Source organism: Leuciscus leuciscus, assembly GCF_965113295.1.
Source record: "Leuciscus leuciscus genome assembly, chromosome: 8".
Lineage (NCBI taxonomy): Eukaryota > Metazoa > Chordata > Actinopteri > Cypriniformes > Leuciscidae > Leuciscus > Leuciscus leuciscus.
Genome location: NC_138732.1, coordinates 7,243,487 through 7,265,554, shown reverse-complemented (window position 1 = coordinate 7,265,554; position 22,068 = coordinate 7,243,487). Strand labels below are relative to the sequence as shown.

General features: G+C 38.2%; 1 protein-coding gene across 2 annotated transcripts in view; it reads left to right on the top strand.

Moving 5' to 3' along the window:
• The window catches only part of npm1b (nucleophosmin 1b), a 31,271-nt gene that overhangs the window by 5,309 nt on the left and 3,894 nt on the right, over positions 1–22,068 (top strand). The window contains exons 4-11 of one of the 2 annotated variants that reach the window (XM_082177133.1): positions 862–955; positions 1,379–1,476; positions 5,596–5,678; positions 5,820–5,877; positions 8,301–8,384; positions 13,991–14,098; positions 17,897–17,971; positions 19,578–21,017. In XM_082177133.1, coding sequence (XP_082033259.1) covers positions 862–955; positions 1,379–1,476; positions 5,596–5,678; positions 5,820–5,877; positions 8,301–8,384; positions 13,991–14,098; positions 17,897–17,971; positions 19,578–19,586 — 609 coding nt within the window. In that variant the 3' untranslated portion in view covers positions 19,587–21,017. Of the gene's footprint in view, positions 1–861; positions 956–1,378; positions 1,477–5,595; positions 5,679–5,819; positions 5,878–8,300; positions 8,385–13,990; positions 14,099–17,896; positions 17,972–19,577; positions 21,018–22,068 lie in introns of those variants that run through there. The other variant, XM_082177132.1, reaches the window with a different exon arrangement.

Genomic DNA, 22,068 nt, shown 5'->3' with positions numbered 1-22,068 from the left:
GTGTGACGGAGACATTTCAGGTGCTGTTTTGACTCCTTTACATGTTTTGTATGCTCTTCGTGAGTTATCATCTGGTTAAAAAAAAACACACCATATGTACGCACATACAACGAGCGCATGTAGCCCAGCACGCACAGTATTGTTTTAGACGTTTTGTCATAAAAACTGGTTTTTGTTTAGTTTCTGTAGGTTTGGTGTTAAACATGACCGTGTGAACACTAAGCGAGCCAGTGTCATTTTCTTTTTTTTAATCCCTGGACCAAAAGAACCAAGAGAACAGAACTAGAAATGTGAACACACCCTTAAATGCTGATCTGCTGCTCAAGAATAATTTCTTCTTATTATATCTTATTATTTCTTATATGTCTATGTTTAAAACCGTTGTGCTGCTTAATATTTTTGGTGGAAACTGTGATAATATTTTTTTCAGAATTCTTTGATGAATAGAAAGTTCAAAAGAACAGCATTTAGTTCAAAATGTCAGTCTTTCGTTACATTATAAATGTCTTTTCTGTCAATTTTGATCATTTTAATGCTTTCTTGGCCTTGCTGAATAAAGTATTAATTTATTTTAAAAAGAATCTTACTGATTTGCTGTTGAACAGTAGTGTATGTATTAGAAAGCAAGGTAGCTCACTAGAGTTTGGAAAAGAGCCTTGATGTGGTAAGTTTAAGATGTTTGATGTTTATTTAATAAGCTGTGGACTGTGTGTGTGTGTGTGTGTGTGTGTGTGTGTGTGTGTGTGTGTGTTTTCTAAAAGTAGATCATAATTCAAACTTTTTGCTAGTGTTGAGTTTGTTGAAGGGATCATTCTCGGCTCAGTTTGGATAACTACATGTGTGTCCGTATGTTCCCTCTAGCTAAGTCTGGGAGGTTTTGAGGTCACTCCTCCTGTGTCCTTTCGCCTGCGGTCCGGAGGGGGTCCGGTCTACATCAGCGGCCAGCATTTCGTCAGTGAGTACCTTTCTGTCTTTCCACATTTGTTAGGACTGAACATGACTACTCAAAACAGAGAGTTCAGAAAGAGCATTTCCCAAGTGTGTCTTTTGCCTCTGTTGTTTACTCTTCTCTCTGATGGAATGTTTCTCTGTACCTGTTGTGATGTCCATGGGACTAATCCGGCCGTCCTAAAGGGCCCTGCACTCTCCCTATACGGACTCAGAATGATTAACCAGCACCATGTGACACCATTTGCGCGGATATAATCGCTTCCATATGTTTTCACAGGCTGTTCAGACAGTTTCAGCTTCTCCGGATATTAAACAAGTGCAGCACTTGCATATGTCAGACTGGTTTTGTCATATGAACCTTGACATGAGAAGTTGTATTGTATTTATTTAAACCAGTTATTGATGTCTGGTTTTATTTATTTTTCAGGTGTAAAGGAATCAGATGATGAAGATGAAGAGGAGGAGGAGAATAACACATCACCAGTGAAGAGACCATCCAACATGACCCTCGCAAAAGTGCCTCAGGTGATTTTGTTTTTAATCTCACTTTACAATATAAAATAAATAAAACGACTAAATTATGACTCTCCCAACATTAAATGTGATTTAAAATAAGTGGACATATATGCAGAAGTTGGCCCGTCTATGCATAAAACTCCCCTAATATAAATAGTTAGATATCTTTTCACTGAAAAAAAAAAAAAAAAAAAAAATATATATATATATATATATATATATATATATATATATATATATTCTTACTTAGAATTTTTGTCTTTTTTTCCATTACAAATATCTTAAATTTTGCTTTCTCAAAAAAAAAAAGTGCATTTATTAAGTCTGTGAGGTAAGAATAATAATCATGTTTTGCCTTACAATTAGTTTTTTTCTTTTCTTACCCCACTGACAGACTTGTTTTCTTGTTTTAAGCATATTAAATATTTGTACTGGAAAAAAAATACAAAAATATTGAGTAATAATTGTTTTGCGATGTATTTATCGCAGAAAATTTGGCACTTTATTTCTTCTGTTCATAAGAAATGAAAAGGGTTTAACTAGGTGTCCAGAAAACTGTGAGGTTGCCATGTTTACTTTCATGGAATCTCAATAAAGAGACACATTGTTCAATACACACTTAATCCTCTAGATAAGTGTCAGAGACAAGCAACAGCTTGCAATCAGTGTGATACTCAGAGAGCCTGTTTGAAATCTTTTGTCAGAGTGTTGAAATGATCCCAGAATTCTTACTGAAGCAATAAGCCATGAGAGGCTGTCACTTACAGTGATTTTACTAGGGTTTAGGAGTGTTGTTGTGATTTACTCACTGTAATGCACAGCCTTTAATGGCTTTTTGGTTTTATAAAATGCTGACAACTGCAAGATAAGTCACAAATTAATGGATTAAAGGTGAAGTATGTAGTTTCTGTGACACTAGTGGCCCTTTGCGGAATTACAAAAATAAAGCATATTTTGCAAACTTTAACTCGTCCTGCGTGAGTAGTCGCTCTTACGGGTGCTTGTGAAGGCATGTCTCAGCAGTTAAAAGTAGGCTACTTTCAATAAAAGGTTCAAATACTTTTAGCTGTGTTGCTATGTGTCATGAGGAAGCAATTGAGTAAGCTAACACTCAGTCAAGAGTGAACGTGATGGTCTCGCTTATAATAAACCCATCCAACGCATCTGCACCAGGCACATTTTTTGACATGACTCGTTTGAGTCTGTCTACACTGGACACGTCAGAGTAAACAATATAAACTAGAACATTTGTCTTTCTGAATGGATGCATGATGATGTTTTATTGAAGCGTCCATTGTAGCATGTAGTATCGCTACGTCCCGTTCGCTTTGACGTGTTCATGACCTTTTAAACCTTTGTGAAATTTGGCTTGCACTCCTTTCCCCAAACACTGCACTGTCTTTTCCCATATAACGCGTCAACCATGGTCCCACACCGGCTAAACCCCCTCTGGCTCCGCCTGCTACTGAAGCCACGCCCCAAACTCTCACTATAGGTTGAGCTGGAAAGAGATTGACGGATCTGAGCGGACCACTCTTAAAGGGTTAGTTCACCCAAAAATGAAAATTCTGTCAGTAATTACTCACCCTCATGTTGTTCCAACCCCGTAAGACCTTCGTTCATCTTCGCAACACAAATTAAGATATTTTTGATTAAATCTGAGAGCTGGCTCACTCCTCCATAGGCTTCTAAGACACTATAACTTGCTGGCCCAGAAAATGTATTAAAGCAGGGTGGCCGCGGGTCCTTAAAAAGTCTTAAAATGTCTTAAATAAAGTTTTCCTAATAAAAGGCCTTAAAAAGTCTTAAAATGTCTTAAATTCAGATTCGATAGGTCTTAAATATTTCTGGTCACGTTACCGCTAAGATTTCTCCAGTCTGACGGACCTAATATCCGTCAAATAACCAGTGAAGCATCGAATCGCGAGAATGATTCAGATTTTATTACATAAACAGCTATTGATAATGATAATGTAGGCTTTTTCTGGTAACGCTGTTGAGGCTCGCGCTGCTTGTCTCTTTGATTAGATTTTATGACAAATGAGCATAACGGCAAACATAAAAAAAAATCCCAGAAGAAACTTACTGAGGTAAAAATTCAAAATGTTCAGTTTTTTTATTTATAACATGTGATATAGTTAAGTAACATAACATGACGGGAGCTATTTTGCTGAATATTCTCACGATTGCAAATGTTACATTGATTTTAGTTCAATAAACAAGTAGTGCGGGGCTCGAATTTCGGTCTTCTATCAGCTCGTTAAGAGCTCCAGGCGGCGATAGTATGGGTTTCGGGAGTCGGGATAGACGGAATTGTCACTTGCATAATCGGGCCAGCATTGCATCATGAGTAACTAAAGTTTACCATTTGCACGTCTTTTAAAGTTTTACCAGTTTAAACATTCACGCGATTTGAAACTATACTTGCGCGCTGTCTGAGAGATGTTTTTTTTCACACATACATAGAGTAAAGCCGCCTCACAAACAGCTCGCGGGTAACAAAAGTTATTTTTCGTGGATTTGATCGCTTTAACAGTCAAAAACATGCGAAAATGATGTTAATTTTGGTCTTGGTGAGTATCCTCTAAACACAGTCGGTTATGTCTTAAATAAGCATAAATCGCACGTGACCGTATAATGAACACAGGATCCGTGCACTAGCTCTTAAAGGGACAGCAGCCATATGTGTCTGTCATTCATTTGGTTGTCAAAACAACAAACCATAGCTTTCATTTTAAGGAATCAGGATTAATAGCCTATGTATTTAATTTAGTCAGGACTAAAATACTACCCAGTGTTATTTTACATTTGATTACTTTATTCAGTCTCTGTAGTATTTCTGAATACTAGTGTTAGACCTAAGCAAAAACTTTTCTCTTTATTTCTATTTATTGGTATCTTTATTCTATTGTATTTATTTGTGCTACTTTTTTCAATTTAATTCAAAGATTGAAATCAAGCTTCCTTGTGTTGTGTAAATTCTTAAGACCAAAATTACCCCATTGTAAAAATGCAATGAGTGAGCATACATTAGGCGAGATACATGTAATAAAAAAAAAAAGTCTAAACTCCCCCCTCAAATTAAAAATTCCCCCCCATAAGATTCACCTAAGGGGGGATTTCCCTCCCATTTTCCAAAATGAAATTCAGGCCCTGAGTGAATATTAAATTATTTCAATTACTTAGGTTAAATATTACTACGCATGGAATATAATGTGTATTTCCATCACAGGTTTGGTCTTAAATTTAATTCAAAGTGGCATTAAAAAGGTCTTAAAAAGTCTTAAATTTAACTTGTTTATATCTGTAGACACCCTGTAAAGACATCGTTAATATAGTCCAAGTGACTACAGTGGCTCAATCTTAAGTTTATAAAGCGACGAGAATACTTTTTGTGCGCAAAAACAAACAAAAATAACGACTTTATTCCACTTTTCATTTCCTTCTCTCTGGGCCTCGAGTCTTTTCACGTATAGTTTAAGCGCAGCGCGTCTGTGTTGCACGTCACCACGTAGGCTTACTATTGGGCGACGCTGGTCATGTGTGTGATACGTGGTGACGTGCAACACAGACGTATTCTCGTCGCTTTATAAACTTAAGATTGAGTCACTGGAGTCACTTGGACTACATTAACGATGTCTTTAATCCATTTTCTGGGCCAGCAAGTTATAGTGTCTTAGAAGCCTATGGAGGAGTGAGCCAGCTCTCAGATTTAATCAAAAATATCTTAATTTGTGTTCCGAAGATGAATGAAGGTCTTACGGGGTTGGAACAACATGAGGGAGAGTAATTACTGACAGAATTTTCATTTTTGGGTGAACTAACCCTTTAATGTTTTGATGGTTCCTGGGGGCTCAGTGTTTCACTTTTGGGGGAGAGAAACCCACGGATGGCATACTGATAGTAGTCAGTGAACAATAAATTGGCTGAAGAGAATGTATTTTATACTTTAAATATTTATTATTTATTTAAATATTTCATACTTACCCTTTAATATATTTATTAAAATAATATAGTTTGGTTATTCTTGGCTCTAGCAGCCCGCCGCTCTCTTGGTAGAATAGATTTTAGTACCAGAATGATCAGGTTTATAAATCTTTTTCCAATGATGGTGTTCTGTCTTTTTAGAAAAAGCTGAAAATGGACTCAGATGAAGATGAGGACAGCGAGGAAGATGATGACGATGATGACGACGATGATGATGACGAAGAGTGAGAACTCCGTTGTAACTTATGCTCTGTTGAAAGTTTAACAAGTCTTACAATCAATAAAGTTGAACAAGATTTAACTTTGTGAGGGATCATTTTTAAGTCAAAGAAACGTCTGCAGTTCTGTCTGTTTTTCCTTTTCAGGGACAACGACAAAGAAGAAAAGACTGTTGAAAAGAGCCCCATCAAAACCCCTCAAAAAGTGAGTCTTGCCGTTTCTCGCTGTTCATAGAATCAGGAAAGAGGAAATGCTGTGTTTTACGTGACTTTTCAAAAGTTTTGGGTCTGTAAGGATAAATAGGAAGTTCAAAAGAACAACATTTATTTGCCTTTCCTTTGTAACATTATAAATGGCTTTTGATCAATTTAGTGTGTCTTAGTATAAATAAATAAAAATGTCTTATTGACCCCAAACTTTTGAACAGTTGTGTATGTTATATTGCTGCATGTTACCACTGCTGCCCTGAATGAATTCAAATGAACAACAGATTGACCAGCAGGTGCCAGTCTCTGCCTGAGAGAGAGAGAGAGAGAGAGAGTGAGGAGGAGGAGGAGGAGGAGGAGGGGGGGGGGGGAGGGGGGAGAGTTACCCCCATCACACATTCATCACCACCTGTTATTATTCCATCAGTTTATAGAGCACTTTACATTCTGTCTGTCTCTTCATGTAACAAATATCCTTCTTCTCTCACGTCACATTTATAAAACCCCAGTGTCTTCTGTCATCTTTATCATGCCTTGTTTGCGTCCTTCGCTTGTCTGTCTGTTTTCATCTGTCTGGAGCATAATGATCACATGTATACTAGGAAGCTTCACAGACAGCATGACTTCACCTCTCTACCCGTCACTTGCTCTCGTTCTCTTTTACATGTGTTGATGACTGCATGTCTTCTTTGAAGAATCTGATATAAAGAAATGACAGATACTGTCAGTTAAAAATGCTTTAAATAATTTGATTTAAAAAAAAACAAAAAAAACCTGTACTAAATACAAAAACTAAATACTAAGTTGTTTTTGTTGTTGTTTTTAAAACTTGCAATCCAGTGGCCTTACACAAAGCAAGCTGAACAAACTCTGAGTTTCAGAAATCCAGATAAATCCAACCTGGTTTAGATCCGGTTCAAGTAGCTCAGATCTTGCTATTAATGTCCATTTTTATCTAAAAGCAATCATTTTATAGATATACACTACCATTCAAAAGTTTAGGTCAGAGAATTAATATGAATAAGAAAGCAAGGATGCATTAAAATGATGAAAAGGGACGTTAAAGACATTTATGATGTTAAAAAAATTTTTTTTTTTCAAATAAATCATGGTTTCCACAAAAATATTAAGCAGCACAACTGTACTCAACATTGATAATAATAAGAAATGTTTCTTGAGCAGTAAATCATCATATTAGAATGATTTCTGAAGGATCATGTGACACTGAAGACTGTAGTGATGATGCTGTAAATTCAGCTTTGATCACAGGAATAAATTACATTTCAAAGTAATTACAAAAGTAAATGGGTATAATATTGGTTTACAATAATATTGTTTTTACTGTATTATTGATCAAATAAATGCAGCCTTGGAGAGCATAATAGACTTAAAAAACATAAATAAATCTTTCCGAATCTAAGCTTTTGAACGGTAATGTAGTGAAAATCACAATTGAAACAATTTATGCACCATTCAAACTCGGGAACTAAACTGAAAGCGACAACCCTCCTAAAACCCAATAACCCTGCTGTGTATTTAAATGTCTGAGAGAGCGTGACAGTGTGTTTTTGTATGTGTGTTTAGAGATCAAAGCGGGCACATACCTGCTCTGTGAGGACTGATTCCTGCCCCGAGGGGGAACGACAGATGAGCACTTCTGTCACACACTCCACATCTCCTCTGATCCCTCCGTCCTGAATGCTTTCTTCTCCTCTCACAGCTTTTCAATCTCTACCTCTGTCCCATCAGGCCCAAACACTTTCTATGAACTCTGTATATAAAGCACTGTTCAAATTACACATTATAAACGAGAAAAGTGGGATGATGCATCTTTTTCTAAAGATAATGCAGGCTTATTCATGTTTGCACCTTTAAAGTGTGTAATGCATTTTAATGAATGGCTATAAACTAGATTGTACTATACTATATACTATGTATAGGTTCTATAATGTACTAACTTAGTTCCTGTATAACCATATAACTAGTTAATAAGGTAAATAAGGCATAATGATACATAACACACATACACAAAGGAGTTCATGGAAAGTGTAAACTCTCCCATCCAGATTTCGTTTGCTCATCTTTATTTTCTCCTAATGTATAGAGTTATAGAGCTATGACTGTCCTGTGGTCCCTTCAGGCCGTGACTAAACAGGCTACGTTTTCTACAAATTACTGCTCTCTTTCATCACGGCTCTCTGACAGCCTGACTGAAAAAAACAAAACATCCGAGAAGCGTATTGTGTTACATCACCGAAGAACAAAGCCGTCAGAATCACTCAATTCACAAACATTATCCGCTGTTATGATTCTAACGCTGAGCATGACAGGTGACTGGAGCAGCTCTGTCTTTGACACGTGCTAAATATGTTTTTTCTGCTCATTTTAACCTGGGATTTTTCTCTTTGTCATTTTTTCCAGACCCCAGAGAAGAAGAAAAGTGCGGATAAGCAGAACGGCTCTTCAGACAAGAAAGCGGGGACATCAGGGAAGCCCCAAACCCAGGTAAGTTATTTACTTTGAAAAAAGCAAGCAACACTGCTGGATATATGTGTGTGGTATGACTAAAATCTTCAAATCAATAATGCTATAAGTCATTTTATTTCATGGTAATGGTATACTATCCCAATACAGTCAAGTTTGATTCAAAGTCATTTTACGGTCATACAGTATATCCCGTCATACTGCCCAGATCTACTTTAGGATAAGTTCATTTGGGTCAGGAGCCGTCTGGGTTTCAGTTTTTGGTATTCAGTTCACATCCCATTCCCAAATTGCCAAGCCGTGCCAACCAAAAGCCAAGGTCCACCGTTGGATGCCAGAGGTAATTCTTACCAAACGTTCCAGGTGCAGTTTAGAGCGCCGACGACATGGCAGCCTCACAGAGAAAACCACGGGATAATGAGACGGCCTGTCTTTGTTTACGATCAACCAACACCGCCAAAAGCAAAATGTGAATTAGACCAGCAGTGCCCCTAAAGATAAATGTGTGCAACAGCATTCAAAACTCCAGCTGTGATTAGCTGAAAACCGCCCAGTCTTAAGAGGACACGACGATCCCAAAGCCTTTTTTTTTTTTTGGAGTGAATGCACTTAATACACTTTTAATAATCAAGCGCATTAGAGAAAAACATCTTGACATTCAAAGGTTTTCTTTTAGGTCATGGAAAAGGGACATCGTATTTTCCCATGCAAGGAAATGGTGAAGCGCACTTAACTAGCTGCTGGTGGCAACAATCCCAAAACGTCCAATTTGAAGGGTCATTTGTGGTCTGCTTTAAAACAACAAACTACTCTCAAAGCCACGGCCTTCTGGCAGGGTGACCGATGTTTGGAATCTGAAATGCATTCGCCAGACTTTCTTCTAATCACAAAATTTCCTCCTTTGACCGGTGCACACGCAGTTGTGTGGGGTTACATTTTCTTTGATGTCGATTTTTTTCACCATAATTGTGGTGCTGATTCAGAAAGACGCAGGAACAGGAACGATACACACAGTGAGAGTTCTTCAAAGACATGCACAGAGAGAGAAGAGAACTTGAGGACAACCATTGGGAAGTAAAAATATCATTCATTTTCTCCATACATTTTCTATCTTGCCAAAGCAAAGGCCATTACATATGCAATGGACAAATAATCAATAAAGTCAATAAATCAATAGGTTTTAATTATTTTTTTAATTTATTTAGCAATTCATCACAGAGCTTTTCAAATGCCTAATTGGAGAAAATTACTGGTAAAAAAACAATCCCGAACCAGGAGCAATTAAAAAGTGGGAGGTCACTGTGTAACGCTCTATTGAGTGCTCGAGGAATTACCGGATTGAAATATGCTCGTAAATGTCCATCAAGCTTTGCCTTTCAAACATCCCAAAGTGATTTCACATACCCAATGACCAATTACCTAAGAGGGCAAGTTGTGTGACTTTTGCGGGTGACAAGAAAGGCAGGTGACTAACAAAAGCAAGACTGAGCTTTCACCACTAAATTTGTCTGACCTTTGACCCCTGGAACACACACCCTCAGGACAGGTTTATATACCTTTTCAGTGTGACCTTTGGTTTTGGCATTCAAACCCGGACCACCTTAAACACGTAAGCACCCACATAATGTCTAAATGAGTTTCCCATCGCTCCCGCTGGCAGTTCACTTGACCTAACAATGTAAGACTCTGTAAGCATGTTATTAGCATCTTAGATGCCTGACGTGAGGAGCACTAATTACCTACTGTTATAGAAACACCCAGGGGGCTGTGTGTGTGTGTGTGTGTGCGCGCGCACCCACTTTTGGCTAATTCCATAATGGCTACGTTCTGGTGCAAGACGGTGGTTGTTAAAACACCTTACGAGATTAGATAGTCGAGCAGACATCCTCCCATCTTTCTCAAACTCTGGCACTTCTTTGCACTTCTGCTTCCGGTCGGCCACTCCTACTCGTCGTTCTCCACACCCTTGTTTCCGGTTGCCACTCCTCTGCCATTAGAAATCATTAGGGCTTGGAGCTGCCGGGTGTCCCTGCAGGCCATGAGGCGAGCGGAAACCGAGCGCTCTGTCATTAAAGCGTGGCTGGCTCATTACATTCTCCCAACGGAGCGCTGTATATCTGGATGAATGCATGAAGAGAAATCGCTCGCATTTCCCAATGACACGCTCGAACAGTTGTGGAATGCTTCATAAGACTGTATTTGCGTGTAGAAACAAGTTTAGTACAATAGTACGGGACATAACTGTAAGATGCTTTCATCTGTGAATGGCTCTCATAAAGTATACAAGAATGTCCAGTCAAGTTGTTTTAGTTTTGTTAGTCAACCTCAGACACAACACAGACTGTTCATTGACCATATTTTGGTGAAAACTTACTCAAAATGGCAGTCTCCATTCTGATTGGCTGATTTTTGGCAATATTATCCTTTTGCACTGTTGTATAATCCACTTTGACTGATTTGAGATTTGAGAATGTGAGATTTTTGGTGTGTAAAAAAAGGTGAATTGTGGTTGGTCACTTGATTACCTCTTTTCAACATAATGGTCTGTGTACTCACTTGCATTTCCACTGACTTGAGACTTGAGTGAAAATGCAGCCGACTACATTACAATTATTTTTTTTATTTTTTTGATAGGCACATTTTTTTAACACTGAATCTTTATGCCACCCTAGGAATTTAATACTTTCATGCAGCAAGTACACATTAAATTAATCAAAGTGACAGTAAAGACATTTCTAGTGTTGCAGAAATAGTATTTCAAATAAATGCTGTTCTTTTGAACTTTCTATTCATCAAAGAATCCCAAAAAAAAAAAAAAAAAATCCACAAAAATCTTAAGCAGTTTTCAACATGATAATAATAAGAAATGTTTCTTGAGCTGTAAATCGGCATATTAGAATGATTTCTGAAGGATAATGTGACACTGAAGACTGGTGTAATGATGCTTTGCATCACTGGACATTTTTTTTTTTTTACAATATATTAAAATTACAATTTATTTTCAGTTTTAATATTTCACAATATTACTGTATTTTCAATCAAATAAATGCAAATCTACCAACCTCAAACGTTTGACCGCTAGTATATTTACATAAAATATAATCATTATAAATAGTTGCTGAGTCTCTTGTTATACGTGTGGCAGTGTACGTTAGGAGTTTTGACAATGGGCGCAGAGAAGAGGTTGACATGACTGCTATATGAACGCTTGTAAAGTCGATTCCCATTGGGCAGCAGAGACAGTTACCTGTCATAACATACATAAAAACTACATTAGTGTATAAGAGAGGCGGACAATGCACAAGACCCTTCATAATGTCCCTGACTGTTAAAGGCCAGTAAAGTTTTGAAGTTATGTGCTTGATCACGCGTGTGTGTGTGTGTGTGTATTGAGGACAGCTGATTACATCAAATGCTAGCGTGCTAATGATTAAGTGCCGTCCCCTGGCATCTGTAATCAGTGTCTGGCGTAGATTAAAAAGCTCGCTGCACTCTCTGTCTGTCAGCTGTCTTAACTCTACAGCTGTCCTTTCCCAACACACAAAAACGCCCTGCTATATAATGACTGCACCACACCGGGCCTCTCTGGCCCTCTGCCAGTCCTGTGTGTGTGTGTGTGTGTGTGTGTGTGTGTGTTGTGAGTGCGTTTGTCCTTTAATCTGATACCTTTTGATCTATCGCATGCTCGTCAATCGCTACAGAGGAAAAGGGGATTATTTATTGTGTTCTTGCAAAGCAAGACTGGAAGACATTGTCCTTTACTTTATGTTCTTCTCTCACTTTCCACTTTCATCTTGCACGACCAAAAGTTCTGGAGCATTCTTGAGGGATGTTTACCTGAATAGTACTTTTTTAGTACTTCAGCTTACTTTATTTCATCTAGTTGCCTAGATATCAGCATATCCCAATGACATTGAAGCTTTTTTTTGTTTTTTTTTTGTTTAATTGGTTCATTGAATATTTTTTATTTCAGCTTTATTACAATTCTTATTATTTAACAACACTGTTGTTCAGTATCCATTTTTAGCATTCCTTCCACGATGGTCTCTTTTGGGTTCGCTTTAAAATGCTCTGAGGTCATTTGAAGCATTCATTTAATTCCATATGTTAGAAGTCTTCATGCTTTCCATCTCCATTTCCTCCCTCTATTACTACCTCTCTCTCGCTCGCTGTGAAAAACAAGGCTCTGTCCATCAATGTAACCCTGCAATCAGTGTGGATTCTTGGCTGCGCTGCATGCATGGACAGGCCACTGTGGGTGTGTGTGTGTGTGTGTGTGCTTACACCAGTCTGCAGAGGGACAGTATCTTTCTGCTGAAAGCTGGACACACACCTGTGCCCCATGAGTAGACACAGACCCGCTCTTTTAGATTCCAGATTCTTTAGCAAGTTGTAATAATACAGACTTTGCCCTCACAATATCTCAGACCTTCTATACTATGACAGAGCGTCAGTGAGCACGTAAAACATTTTACCTTTAAAGCACCAACGCAGACCGTGTGAGCCATCCGAGCACCTGTGTGTACTTGATACATCACATGACTTCATACATCAACTCCGTCCAAAACCTGAACCTTTTTATGATTCCATTTTTTGCCATTATGATTCCACTGAGAAATATGCACTGTAGCCATTTTTTCAGGACCCGAGAAGATCTGAATTCTTTTAAACTATGTCGGACATAGTGAGACAACATTGTAAATGCAAAACAAATCTGAAACATCGAAACAACAAAGTTTGGTTTTACATGTGATGAGAAGTGTGTGAAGTTGTGCATGTGTACCTCTCTATCTGTCATGTATCCTAATATACAGTATATAAATATAAGGCAAAAGTCTGAGAATAAAGAAGGGAAAGAGAAAAAATGTATATAAAAAAGGAATAGATAAAAAAAAAGAATAAACACAAAAAGTAAATATGTAACTGAAAATAACAATAAATAAATAAATAAATAGGGGATTTGGACATTAAATGTGATTTTATATATAAATATATAAGCTCTGAAATGTCAGTAAATTGCAAAAATGACTGAAATGTGATGTTAGGGGTGGGGGTGGGGGTGGTGGTGGTGGCGCAATGGATAAGACACATGCCTTTGGTTCAAGCTAAATGAATAAATGTAAAATGTTAGTTTTGAGAAAACCTTGCTGCATCTCTGGTTATTGTATTAAAGGACATTCATATATTATTACTATATAATACAATATAGCATTATTATATAATAAAATAAATTGTGTGATACTGATACATTAAGTTGTTAAGTTGCTATATAACACGAAGGTGTTGGAAATAAGGGTCTTGTCATTGAAAACAAGTGGTTTATTCCTCCTCTTGGCAGAGCGGCCGTCCCACCGCCACATCTAAGAGCTTTGGGCTTGTTCTCTCCTGCATGGAAGCAATAAAAGGATCATTTGTACCCCTCTAAATTTGTCAAAGGGTGCTGTCATTAGTGCAGAGGTCTGGGCTAGACTAGACTAATGGTTAACAGGACGAGTCAAGGAGCTGTTGGTGTATGCTATATTTATGTATGCCTTTTGTTGTCAATATCTAGCATGAGATGTGTGACCCTTTGCTGTGTGTTTGAAACTTGTCTAGATTAACAGGATTTGCATTTTTCTTATTTACAGACACCACAGAAAGTAAAAGACAAGTCTCCAGCAGGGCCTTCTGGGAAGAGTCCCAGCACTCCCAGCCTTAGCGAGGTCAAAGACAAACTTACATCAGCATCTAAAGAGGTACGAATACTCATCATATTCGCTTCCACATTAAAATGTGTCTCTCTGTTAACTGTGGATGCATTTCTCTCCCGTAATCACACACATGCTTTAGCCCTGACATGCATACAAACACGCACACATGCCGCGTGTTAACAGTAAGTACGCTGACTTAGCAGATGATGAGATGGTCAGATGTTAATGAGGCGTCTGAGTTGAAGGCCGGAGGGGGAATGACCAGCTATATGACATCAGCATATCGGGATTAACCAGCCTTTCTGAGTCCACCTGCTCATTTCCTCTCATTCACTCAGTACCCCCGACCACTGACCCTCTTCATTCTCACATCCTCCGCTTCGTAAGAGCCTTCTGATCATCGCGAGTCTCTCATGGCATCGGTATGTTTTTGAAACTGACACTGATTCTTTTACACACCATGACAGTCACATGCTATAATGCTATAATTAGGATAATTAGGATCCCCCCTCCCGTTAACTAAATATTTATTTACCGCACGTGTGATGTGCTGTTGAGTACCAGACCATAGTTTTGATTCATTCCTCAGTTTGTCAAAACGAACAGTACAAGTACTAGGAATCCAAGCAGGCAATAGTACAAGTAGATGTTTAAAGGGTAACTCTCGCCAAAATGCAACCTAGGGTCTTTTTGTTAATCTACCCGAGGCAATCTTTCCTTTAAAAGCATGATTAGAATGGAAACGCCACTTTTAAGTTTGACCGTATTTTCGTTTTCGGTCAAATTGCCTTTTGAATGGGAGTGCTAGGGGTACTTCTATGATAGCATCAAAAATCGCTATTTTTAAAACACTAAGAAGGCTCGACACAACATGAAACTGTGCTCGAAGTATCACCAGGGGCTCTACACATGAACTCCAGCATTGAGAACATTGTTTTATGTACACAGAATTTACTAAAAAGAAAGATTTTGAACAACTCACTGTAGATGTGTCCGCCGGCATTTTGTCAGTCAAAAATAGTCGATCTCCGAAATGCGAATGAACTGACTCTGAATTTTAGTATTGTTTGTTATATGAGGATCCTTTTTCAAATACAAGGTCAATATTGATTTTCACTAACGACAAAACAACAAATAATCTGTGAATTTATATGGAACTAAGCTGTAGGAGCTTTCTTTACTCTCCTCCCTGTTACGTTGCATTCGGAGATCGACTGTTTTTGACTGACAAAATGCTCTGTGTAACTCTGTACACAAACAATGTTCTCAATGCTGGAGTTCATGTGTAGAGCCCCTGGTGATACTTCCAGCACAGTTTCATGTTGTGTCGAGCCTTCTTAGTGTTTTAAAAATAGCGATTTTTGATGCTATCATAGTCGTGCCCCTAGCACTCCCATTCAAAAGGCAATTTGACCGTAAACAAAAATACGGTCAGACTTAAAATGCCGTTTCCATTCTAATTATGCTTTTAAAGGGGTGGTTTACTGCTTTTTTTCTTTGCATGATTGTGTTTATGGGGTGCAATATAACATGTCTTCGGGGTTTTTTTTTTTTTTTAAGTCTTATTTTTCATAAATTTCACCTTTATTGTAAGCCGCTTTCTCCTCTGTCATTTGAACGACCGGTTGACTTCCTGATTCTATGAAACCACTCCCTCAGAAACAGGCAATGGGCTCAGATTGGTTAGTTGGGCCGGTGTGTTGTAATTGGCTAAACTGCGTAGTGCATGTTGTCCGGAAACTTCACGCCCATTACCTTTACGGGCGAAAGTTGCATGTGCTCCGGTCAAATGTAAATAATGGTGTCAATACTGCCGTATCAGTTTGAGCCAGAATCAGACCCAGAAAGCGGCAATGAAGAGAGTCAAGCAACCTCAGCAAACACGGCTCTTACAAAACGTTTCTGAATGGTACAATTTTTTTTATTATTATTATTCTATTCTATTCTATTCTAATCTACTATTATTATATAAGAATTTCGATACGCTGTTACTTGAAAATGCTACTGCTGCTTGTTAGCTTTTGAGATACGGTTTTCTCCTGATTAAACATTTAATATAACTGAATAAATGAATGAGTAATACCGTTTTTTAAAGTTATTGTTTTAACTTCAGCAGCTGAAGTTTGCTGTTGCGATTACATATCATTTTTTTTAACTTTATACACGTTTGTCTTATACACACAAAATAGCATCGAACTAACTGGCTATAAACAAACAGCGTTGGCATTGGTTTACGTTCTTGATCAAATCGAAAAATTACGTCATAAAATATACATGGAAACATTATTAAGTCTTACTTATAGGTTGTGGCCCAACAACTGCTGCCTCTGGTTTTAAAGTTGGAACTGCTTCATGTTTTAGTAACAGTTTCTTGTTGAATCCGGCATTGAATTCGTGGAGATTCTGGAAGCTGTCTTCCGTAAAATGCGCAGCACAGAGAGCTTTTACGATTGAAATTTTCAGGAACATAATCAAACATAAATTTTAGCCATTGTTGACGAACTACAGCGTCCGTATGAAGCCCGAACACAGAAGACCTGGCAGCTGGGTGAAAATAACACACTTTCGACGGCATGGCTACAGCTCTCCACTATAACTCTTCCTCTTCGACAAAGCCGCAGAAATATGGCCATGCCCCCTTTTTTGCATGGGTTAGTTACGTATAAAACCCGGGAAGTATCTCGTTGTAGTCCCATTCGAGTCGTTTTTGTAGGCATTAAACTTCCTGATTTTTAAAAGACGATATCTCTGCTTACGTTGAACTTTCAGCGCAGCAACTTTGCAGATACTGTTCATGCACCAACAGCAACATTACACACCATTTAAAATGAAAAAAGTTAAATCACAATCAACCACCCCTTTAAAGGAAAGTTTGCCTCGGGTAGATTAACAAAAAGACCCTAGGTTGCATTTTGGTGAGAGTTACCCTTTTACATATGCAGTATTTGATTTTTAAATATGCTAAATTCTCTTCTCTCACCAGCACCGTTTACACTAACATTCAAAAGTTTGGCGTCAGTAAGATTCTTTTAATGTTTTTGAAAGAAGTCTCTTATGCTCACCAAAGCTGCATTTAGTGGATCAAAAATACAGTAAAATGAGTAATATTGTGAAATATTTAAAATAACTATTTTTATTCTATTTTGAATTGTCGGCATCACGTGATCCTTCAGAAATAATTCTAATATCCTGATTTATTATCAATGTTGGAAACAGTTGAGATGCTTAATATTTTGTGGAATCCATGATAAAAAAAAAAAAAATCAGGATTCTTTAATGCATAGAAAGTTCAAAAGAACAGCATTGATTTGAAAAATAACATCTTTACTGTCATTATTGGTCAATTCAGTGCATCCCTGCTGAATGAAAACATTAATTTGCTTACTGACACAACGGTAGTGTATATTCTGAGGGATTGGGTCACTTATTGTATGTGGTTATCGACAGACGGTTAAAAAAAACAGCAACCCTGTAATATTCCTTTAAGACATCTCTGCTGCACGCTCTTTAGAAACTGGAGAGCGAGATGATTAGTATGTTGTGCAGTAATATCTAGTTTGAAACTGGAAGGATACAGCGGATGGATTGTGTTGAGCAGATATGATGATTTGTGTCCGTGTGATTTCATTCGGTCTGCTGTAGATAAGGGGAAGTGGAATTACTGTGAAGGCCACAAAAAAATGCGAGTTCACTGAAGTGCGTCCAACACCCAACGACTCACCCTGTTCATCACCGCAGCAGCGCTCTGGCTCCGAGTCAGGATGAGCTCAACACTTAACAGAGAGACACAAGTGATGAAAAAGGGCCATTTCATTTCTGCAAAAATATGTTTCTCTGAAACAGGGGAGGGCACTTCCAAAGACGGAACAGAAGTTTGAGAACTACGCTAGAAGCGCTTTCAAGATCTCTGATAAACAAGTGAGTATCGCTTTTTTCATGAAGCACTGTCACACTATGGCTGGAGTATTTCTAGCGTTCTTACGTTGCATAAAATGCATGTATGACCCTGACAAAATGTATCAACCCTCCTTATTTAAGAACTGTCCACTTAAAAGATTAAAATTCTTCTGCTCAGAAGATGAGACGCTCTTCAGCCTGCAGAGAGATACAGACACATACTCAAATATCCACTTCATTGATTTAAATCGACCTCATTTTCAGTGAATGTGCGATTCACTAGCCGCTATAGATTAAGAACTTGAAGCATAACAAAATGCTGTAAACGTTAAAACCATATGCAATACAAGCCAGTGTTTGATTATGATTATACATTAAAATAACATGACAAATACCAGTTTGCAATATCAAGCAGCGTAAGGGCCTGTTTTTGAACGGAAACGAATGATACAGAAAGCCTCGCACATTCAAGTTACAAATGACCGTACCTCCTCTTACGTTAAAAGTAAAGTGGAAATTTAAGGCATACTTAACTACGTCAAGTTTACCATTACTGTGAAGAAACAAACCTCAAGTCAAGTGAGCGATACAGTTGCCTTGAAATGTCTTATTAAGATATCTAGCTAAAAACTCCATCGCATCTACGTTCACATACTTGATTTGAGTATATTTTAGGCCTTAACATCTTCTGTCTTAGTGGGCCGGTTGGGGGGTGGCATACTGAGATCTTCCTGCCGCTCTCTCTCTTTTTTTTATCAGCAAATGAAATATGTACTGATTGACCTCTTGGCATTCAAAAGAACAGGGGGGAGCTGTCACGCCTGACATCTTTAGCTGTGATTTACATCCCTCGTTCACTCATTCCTCTTTCGCTGTCTCTTTTAGTCTAGAGCTTTTTTTGCAGTCGAATGTGTCAGGCTGGGTGTTGACCTAAAATATTGCAGTAGTGTAAAGCAGCCCTCACAAATGGCCACGCTTGGGTCAAAAGAGAAAAATCTCTCTTTTAAGCAAAGTGCACTATCATGTCTGCTGTAGCTCCTATTTTCTCGGGATGAATTACACACGAGAGGGTGCAGATGTCAGTGTGAGAGTCTGTGTGTGTGTGTGTGTGTTAGTGGTACCAATGGTACAAAAGATCTCATTTTACCCAAATATTTTGTTTGTTTGCATGTAATCTTATTTTTTTATATATTTAAGCACACTTGGCAGATGCTTTTATCCAAAGCAACTTGCATTTCATTCAAGGTTTATATTTGTGTCATGCTCTACTGTTTGAGCTACACATTACCCCTTTAAAACACATTGCCGCTTCACATTTCTTTGTAGGTCATACTACTATTTAATTAAAAGATAATTTAAATTACACGTGGATAACAATTTATGCAATTAAATAATCACTTGTGTTTGTCAAGTGACAGCCGAACTATCCTGTCCGCATTTCACATGGCTTTGATCCTTTGCATAGACAGACCATCAAACACAAAATACATGCGTTTTTATGCAGGCTATGCACACAAGATGATTTAACAGTTTATTCTATAGACTTGTTTCAAATTTGCATATTTGCTGAATGCCAACAGTATATGAAAAAAAATATTACAATGTTTGCATTTTAATTGTTTGACAGAACTGTTAAATAAAGACAGTAAACGCATGAAGATGGAGAGTGGGATCTCCAGCGCGTCTGCAGGCACTGATTCTCAGCACTGTCAAAATAAAAGTCCTGCTTCTGACACTAATCGGCCCTACAGAAAAACGTATGGCAAATATCGGCCGATATTATTGGCCATGGCGATATATCGGTCGACCTTGAATTGTAGACATGCTACAGAAGAAACCACTATTCCAATAGATGTTAAATGTGTCAAGTGATGATTATAAATATATTCACATTTTATTAAATACCTAAAATTGTCAGTAAATCTATTAAAATGGACTATTTTATCCAATAATTGTGTGTTTTGTATTTTTATGCTCATCATCAATTCAATTGAGTCCGAGTCCCTTATGTGCTTCCCTTGAGGAGCATTATGCTGGTTCCAGGGTAGGGTTGCACCAGCCGTTCGTAATTTCTTTCTTAAAATGGAACGTAAAGTCCACACTAGAGGCTTAGTAACTACTAGCTAGTTTGTAACTAACTCTGAACTTTATTCCGTTGCTCCATTTGTTCGTAAGGCAGAACGTAGCTAGTAGGTCGTAAGCTCTCCGTAAAGTAATGCGTAGTCGCATAATATGACGTTTAGCCTCGATGATCCAATAGCAGCCTTCAAATACGTGAGCAGATGTTGTGTTGAAATGCTGTGAATTTCAGTTTATCCTTCATTCTTTTGCCTCACGTTACTAACGGTAAAAATAAGTTTTCATTAAATACGATACTTGATCATGAATAGCATAAGTGTTTTTATATGTAAATAACATTCAGAAACTGTATTTGAAATGAAATGAATAAGGATCAATAAATAAATATTGATACAAAAAACATAAGAAATTACGTTTATTGATTATGACTGATATTTGACATGCACAACATGGGCCGATGCACACACCGGCGCGCTGTTTAGGACGGGTTCGTGTTAAAGATAGCCGCTAACAATGTAATCTTTTCACGTAATGTTCTCTCTCTTAAAATGTAAGCGAGTGTAAATGTCAGCATAATTATATATCTCTAAAGAATTGAAGTCTGTCAGGTAAAAGAAGAGCTTATATTGATGCAGTTCAGTCTGTCTTATATTTTATTCCATCCGTTACTCCTGATCGGAGGCTGCCGTAAATATTTAGTTTATACGTAGAGTTACGCTTCAACTAAGTTTAATGGTGCAACTCAAAAATATTTAGAAGTGCGTAAGTCGTAACTTAGTGTCCATTTACGTCAAAACTAGGCTAAGTTATAACTTACGCACAGCTGGTGCAACCGGCCCCAGATCACTTATGAGGTCCCTTTTCAGTTAGGATGCTGCCTTAAGGGGCTTTTGCACCAGGTAGTTCTAGGAACTAGTCACCAGGATGGTTTTGGTTCCCCTAGGAACGTTTTCCTGGTTGCATTCGCACCGCCAGTAGGAACTCTGAATTGACGTAAACCGCGCTTGTTGTTGTGACTTTTAAGCCCCGTTCACACTACAAGCGACAAAGCGGCACGATACCATTCATTTCAATGGGGAGCGGGCGACTTCCGGCGACACGCGCGACAGTGACCGTTGTCGACTGGATGGGGTGTGTCCAGCGACGCGACAAAGTTGAGATCTGTTCAACTTTATGCAAATGAAGAGCGACTTTCGGGAGCGACAACCAATAGGAGTGAAGTCAGTGGAGTACACGTGATCCGTCACTCTTCAGTGCCGAGTCCGACCGAGGCAAGATGAATGAGAAGTTTATTTTAGCAGTCAGAAACTATCCAATAATTTATTATATGTTTTCGTGTACATACAGTGGTACTCGCCGTGCTGACTCTGAGCCTGAATGATTTCGTGAACTCAGAAAGACCAGTATTTGCCCATTTGCTGCAGTTAAATAGCCGCGATAGCAAAGAGCACTCGCTGTTTCTCATTCATCTTTAATATTATGCATTTTATGTACTGATTCCATTATATTTAGACTTTTCCTTCCAAAATGTTAGCTTGTAGCGGCAAGAAAATAGATTTGTTGTCTACAACATGGAGTAACATCCGTGAATGTCACTCACAAACATTACTAGGCAACCAGTAGTGGGAACGCCCACTAGCGACCTCACCGCCAACCACTGGCGACATGCAGCGACAAAGTCTCTTGTAGTGCGAACGCAGCTTTATTTTGACGGCGCGGCAGACCTTTATTTTGACAGCGCTGAGAACGCCAGCCAGAGCCACACAGCACTCGCATTCTCCGTGTTCATTCGTTTACGATCTGTCTAACAGTCATGTCTAATACTTTATTATTATTATTTATACATAGAAAGTAGACAGACAGCAATGAAAAGTTATTCACGTATGCCGTGTGGTTGATGTCAAGTTTTGCTAGCTGAGCACAAATACATAATCATGTTTCGCTTGGTCCCTTCAAAGTTGCGTTGTATTTTCTCCTTAGCGTAAAGGTTGTTTTCCATGAGTTAGTTTCTGGAGTAAATATAAAGGCTATAATCTGTG